The 6,440-nt window shown below is 31.1% G+C and overlaps 1 protein-coding gene across 5 annotated transcripts; it reads right to left on the minus strand.

Annotated features, from left to right (window-relative positions):
* Positions 1-781: 781 nt before the first annotated feature.
* LOC105791145 (S-type anion channel SLAH2) lies at positions 782-3,524 on the minus strand. Of its 5 annotated transcripts, none has more exons than XM_012619073.2 (6): positions 3,319-3,518; positions 3,081-3,199; positions 2,504-2,989; positions 1,651-2,421; positions 1,529-1,560; positions 782-1,441 (listed from the first exon to the last, which is right to left on the minus strand). In XM_012619073.2, the coding sequence occupies exons 2-6, from the start codon at positions 3,192-3,194 to the stop codon at positions 1,066-1,068; spliced, it is 1,779 nt and encodes a 592-aa protein (XP_012474527.2). In that variant the 5' UTR covers positions 3,195-3,199; positions 3,319-3,518; the 3' UTR covers positions 782-1,065. The 5 variants fall into 5 exon arrangements, with proteins under 5 accessions (XP_012474527.2, XP_012474530.1, XP_012474531.1 ...); XM_012619076.2 differs by having other exon boundaries at positions 2,504-2,992; XM_012619077.2 differs by having other exon boundaries at positions 3,303-3,518.
* Positions 3,525-6,440: the final 2,916 nt, after the last annotated feature.

The following is a 6,440-nucleotide window of genomic DNA, read 5'->3' on the forward strand; positions in this document are numbered from 1 at the left end:
ATTATACTTTTTATTTATTATAGAAATAGTAACAATGAAATGTATATATCTATAATATTAATAAAATCCCGATTGAGTTTGTGTCACAAGTCAATCGACACCAACTCGCTTGAAAATTACAAAATGATCTTTCATATTTAAAATAAATTATATTATTTGAAGGTGCTTTTGTCCTTTTAATTAAAAAGCAATAAAATATGCATATGGTGGGATTTAAATTCATGCCAATTACATTAGAAAAACTTTAAATTTATCACTCAACCAATATTTTATTTTAATTACTTATATATTTTAATTGTAGATATTAGAAATGTGATGGTAAATTTCGAAATTTCCCATCAAAAAATATAAATTTGATTATTTTTATTTTTTTAGTGATATTTAGTACTTAAAAGTTAGTTTATTAGTAGCAAACAAGTAATTTAATCTATTTATTTTAATATTATTTATTTATTTATTTTAAATAAAAATAAAATAATAATATGATTAAATTGAAAATAAAATTTAAATATTTCATATTATTAAATTAGAATATTAATTTAAATTTAAGTGGCATTTAAAATATATTTAAAATTAACTAATGTATTACAATTTTGTGGCAAAAAAATATTGCATAAAAATAATGAAAATAAATAAATAAGAAAAAGGTAATATTCTCTGTGAGATAAATTTTAAGGCTCTTACTTTCCATGCCCTCTTTAGTGTCTTAGTGGGAAATAGGAATATGGCTCCTCTAATTTGATTGAATTACAACTCCCAATTAAAATTGAAAACTCTCCCATTTTTTAAACACAACTTTAGTTTTATTCAACGCAACAACTTATTACATCAACATCTGTCACGTACACTCTGCAATTTACAACTAATCAAACATTCAACACTTTCCTTCACCCTCTCTGCTGAAACTCCCACAAACCTTCCTTTCTCTCTACACACATGGTCACTGGAAACCTTCAAAACTCCAAATTGGACGTTCCTCGCATGTCTGACTGCTTAAGAGGCAAGAACCTGATGAAAGTTGAACCTAAGGCTGATCACAGTGGCACATGCATGAAGTTTCTAAACTCATTTAGCTTCTGCACTGGAAATTTTCAGCCCAGCTTCTATGTCTTTGGTGTCGCCATTTGCAAATTTCAAGAAAGTGTCAATGTCTGCATTATGCTCTGAGCTTCCATGTCTAATAAGATTGAACCACCTCCTATGAGATTTTGGTTTTCTGTCGCTAATAGCAATGGCAATGTCATTGGGGAAGAGGTCTCGTTGGACAAAGGCATGCAGTATAGTGGTCACAAGCAGAGCTGTTACTGTGAGTGTAGCAACAACAGATAGAATGACAGAAAGAGTTTGAGTTACTACATTTGTGACCGCACTTGAATATCTCATGGTTGCAATCGCAGCACCGGTCATCGGGAACGTGTACGCCCACCAAGCCAATGAGAATCTGTAAATAGAAGAGAAATTAGAATCAGGACTGCCTAAAACAACTTAACTATATATATATATAAGTTAGGGGTAGTGCTGCACTTACTTGAATCCTCGGAAAAAGTTAATCCGAACTGCCTGCAAAACATGGTACAAATGTGCAACACTTTAGCTTTACTATGTGTGCAACTTATAAGTGAAGTTAGATCAACAAAGTGGCTAACTTACTAGTGAGAAATAGAGGAACAAGGCAATGAAGTAGGCAATCCGTGATCCGTAATCGAAGGAGCCTTGGATGTTGGCCCATGCCATTGAAGCAACACTTGGTGCTGCAACAAACAGAAAGAATACAGGATGGAGCTCTTTGGGGAGTGTTTCATTTGTTGGAAGTCTCTGGTAAAGGGTTACAAAAAGGACTGTGTAATGAGCCAATCCAACTGCAAAGAAGAATATAGGGCCTTCTTTAAGCCCCATGGATGCACCCAATAGTGCTCCCACAAAGTTCCCAACAACTGAGAGATGGTTGGAAGGATTAGCCACCTTGGAAAGTCTTCGTTGACCACCTGACATCCACTGCCCATAGATTTTAAGCTCCAGACAGAGGAATGGCGTCATAAGAACATACCATAAAGCTACAGGCAGGGATGAAGCAACTGAAGGTGGCACCCCAATAGCCAAGAAGAGAAGAGATATCCAAGGAGCAAAAAAGAAGTTGACTCGGATGGGATGGTAATACTCTCTACGAACAGCTTCGAAGTAGAGTATCACTTTGGTAAGGTAGATGGAAGCAACAATGGCTACCAGAGCGACAGATATCCACCATAGGATGAGATTTACAGTGAGGCTGATGTGAAGAAAGTTTGTAGAGGTAGCAGTGGCCAGGGTTTTCCACATAATAGCTTGGCTACTAACTCCCAGACAGATACCAAATGAAGAGATTGGATACCTAAGAAGGAAAGGCCAAGTCTTGTCATCTGGAAGCACAATCTCCTCCGAAGCCTGTCAAGAGTGGAAACAGGTCGTTTGTTAAAATCTCTTAATTTGGAGTAAAGGATTGGGGGAAGATGGGCACATTACATACCCTTAGGGTCTCCAACTCTGGTCCTTCAAGTGCATCAAAGTATCGGTCCACAGGTAAGGCTTCATTCTCTGAAGGTCTCACAGAGTCGTCTTCTGATTCACTTTCCTGCTGCCTTCCTCGTAAATTGGTTAGCTGCCTTTCAAGTTTCCCAGACCATGTTTTGAATGAATCGAACCTCTTGTCCTTGAACTTTTTGACGTTTGGATTTTGATTCATATTAGCTCCCTCCCCAAACACTGATCCTTTGGGCATTGGCTGAGACAGAAACTTGACTCCTTTAGGCTTTGCCTTACTACCCACACAAGATTCCGGAACTCCATTCTTGAAACCTTTGGCATTGTCCTGAACAAATAAAACATTCTTGGTGCCTGCTGAGGTAGCTCCTGTAGGAGATGAAGGCATGCTGATTGAAATAGAAATCTTCCTCTGATGACCATTGGGTTGAGAACTATTGGTTGGATTTGGGAAAACAGGCGTTTCACCTTCCTGCTACCCAAACGTAGCAATGAATTTCAAACATTGAATCATCAAAAGAGACCAAAGTAAGAGATGGCATATACCAAAAGATGTAACTCACCATGATGCTATCAAAGCCAGCCACTTCGTTGGATGATATAAGTTTGAGGAGCTGTGGAACTGGTTCAGCATATTCCTGCAACTCTGTTGAAACCGGATTCTCACCATGATCCATTGCACCTAATTAATGGTTTCAATTTTGAAAAAGGGTCAGCTATATTACAGTATAACATCATAAAACCATACTTGGATATAACGGAAACAGAGATTAATGAATGCAAACCTCCAAACTGCTTCACCTTGGAATATTTTCTGGAAAAATACCAGCCCTAATCTTATGAGGCCTGGAGATATGTAGAATGAAATGTGCTGCCCAACAGTGAAAGAAAAACAAATAAGAAATGGGTTAAATAGGAAGTTAGAAAGAGAGAGAGATGTATGGAGCAGAAAAGAAAAATATCAGAAGAACAGATGTGGTCCAAATAAAGAAGCGCAACTAACACACGTTTTCCAGATACATAGGGTGACAGAATATATATATATGTAGAAGAAGGATGTTGTATGGCTACCATTAGGACCATAAATTCACTCCAAATGTTCCAGCTAGTACTCGGTTTAGAATGTTTTGGATTGTTAGTTGATCTGCTAAGGAGTACAGAGTTAATTGCGCTCACGCACCTTGTCATCTTCATTATTACCTGTATTCCTATGATTTTTTTAATCAAAATTAGGTTTGACTAAATTAATTTTATTTTCAAACACAGAGGCTAAAAGCTACAAGTAAAAATGAGACTGCTGCTAGGCCATCAATTTCCGTTTCTAATATTTTTCTTTTTCTACAATCACATACCAATCACATTATGAAGTGAAATGAGGGAAGACCAGCTGCAGAGCGCAATGGAGATTCAGGATGATAATGATACCATGTCTTGGTCTTTTCCACTGGGAAAGTTTGAAATTTTTTTGAGAGGCCGAAATTGAATTGTATATTTTTACGGTAGTAAAAATATAAATTCATCAATTTAATAGTTTATATCTTTATAATGTTTAAAGGGTTAAATTAAATTTTTATTATTTTTTGAGATTTAAAGTACAATTTTATGACTACTAATTATAAATTATAAATTATAAAGAACTAAGTGTGTGATGAAGCGTTACTAGTTCACAAATTTGTATGAATATTTAAAATTACAATGAAATAATAAATTTTAAGGTAAAAGTATCATGAATATTCATATACTAAGAATCGATTACATTTTACCCCTTTATTAAAAAAGTAAACAATTTAATTCATGTACATTAGATTAAAGAGTAAACTGGTCTTTCTGTATAAAATTCATTCATTTCTATTGTTAAAAATCAATCCTTACATGTCATCATGAGGTATACGTGACATGTCAAATGTCATTGTATAGTTGTTCCGTCCACCATGCTAACTTTTAACAGTATAAAAAAGTAAAAAATCTAATAAAAAGAAACTAATTTAACTATTTTTAAATAAAATGAATAAAATACAATTATACTCTTAATAATAATAATAATGTTACTTTTACCCAAATTTCAGAAATCAGCACACAAGAATTCATTGAAATGGAAACGAAGGCAAAAACAGGGAAAAAGAAAAGCTGGTCGGCCTTCTTCAATGGTGTGTCGTGTGGTTGCCCTCTTTGAAAGAGTCTTAGTAAAATACAATTTCTAATTTTCTATTTTATGTCTAAAGAGAAAAAGGAAAGGAATTAAAAGAAGAATTCCCCTTTTCTTCTTGTTACTTTTGTCCATTTTTATTTACTTTCTAATTTCTATTTAATAAACCGTACATTTTCATAAACTATCAACTTTATTTATTTTTAGACATAATAATTTATTTGATACTCTAACTTTAAAAAAGTCATTTTAGTTCTCCTTTTAATTTTTCTTTTCAGCTCTTAAACTTACATTATTTATCAAATCACCCTAAAATTAATAGAAAAGTGAACTTTTGTTAATTTTACTAACGTGGAATATACAAGAATTGTCATGTGTATGCCACCATGTTAACAATTAATTAATTTTTTAAAATTTAAAATTAAAAAAAATTTACAATTTTATGCTTTTATACTTTTGACTTTTAAAATAATTTTTATAATTTTTGAATTTTAAAATAAAAACCAATTAATTGCTGATGATGTGGCATCACGTACGCTACATTTCATTTTATCATTCATTTTGAAGTGATTTGAAAAATAACATAAATTTAAAGGTTAAAAGGTGAAAAATTAAATAGAATGCTAAAATAATTTTTATTTTTATAAAATTGAAGGGTAAAATAAATCATTACGCATTATATTTTTCACATTATTCTTTTAATCTATCCTAAGGGTGGGTTTTGATGGACGGTTAATATAAAAATAATGGTGACAATAAAATTAAATATTATAAAATAAAAAATAAACTAAATGCAGTCCACTCCACTACCCATCCAATTGTAAGGATAGATTGGAAATTGTGCAGCGATGAAATCCAGAATTAGAATCACTCAAAGATTTACAAGAATCTTTTTCACCATATGTAGTTTAATCAACTAAATAAATTATATGTTTCTAATGTAATCCATACCAATAATTATCTGTACACGTTGGAGAAAGGAAAATAGATTATAAACATAAAAATTAAACCTTGCATCTAACGTCTATCAATTTGAATTTGCACAAGTTTTGCTTTTAGATTAATAATTTATCAATAATTTTAATTGGGTCAAATATTATTCACTCATTAAAAATACAAAATAATTGAACTATATATAATTTAAATATTAAAATTACCCACTTTTTTTAAAAAAAACTCCTTTTCTAAAAAATTTATACTAATCCTTTGCACCCTAAATCTGTAAATGAAATGAATGAATAACTAATTGTTTACATAATTTATAAAAAATGAAATAATTAGAATAAGAAAAAAATAGGAAGCAGACTTAGGAATGATGGATATATAAGAATAAATCATAAAATTATATGTAAATTTTAATTTGATATGATTATATTCATGAAATTTTGATTGTGATCTAAATATATACATGAAATTATCATTTTAATTCAATTATATATGTTTAAAGGAAAATACATTAATTTATTTTTAGGGTAAACTATACGGATAGCCACCTAACTATAAAAATTTTCATTTAAGACACTCAAAATAAAAAATTTATAATTTTAAGCACCCATGTTATATAGTGCAGTCATTTTGGCCACTCCCAATAAAATTACAAATGACAAACTAATGTGGCAGTTAAAAAATCGATATAATAATAAATTTAACTCTCAACTTTTATATTATATCGATTTAGTCATAATCTTAAAAAAATAACCTTTATTCAAAGAAATATATAAAAATATATAAATATTTTTAAAAAATATAATAATAAATTTAAATTTTATATTAATAT

Source organism: Gossypium raimondii, chromosome 8 (assembly GCF_025698545.1).
Source record: "Gossypium raimondii isolate GPD5lz chromosome 8, ASM2569854v1, whole genome shotgun sequence".
NCBI classification, from domain to species: Eukaryota; Viridiplantae; Streptophyta; class Magnoliopsida; order Malvales; family Malvaceae; genus Gossypium; species Gossypium raimondii.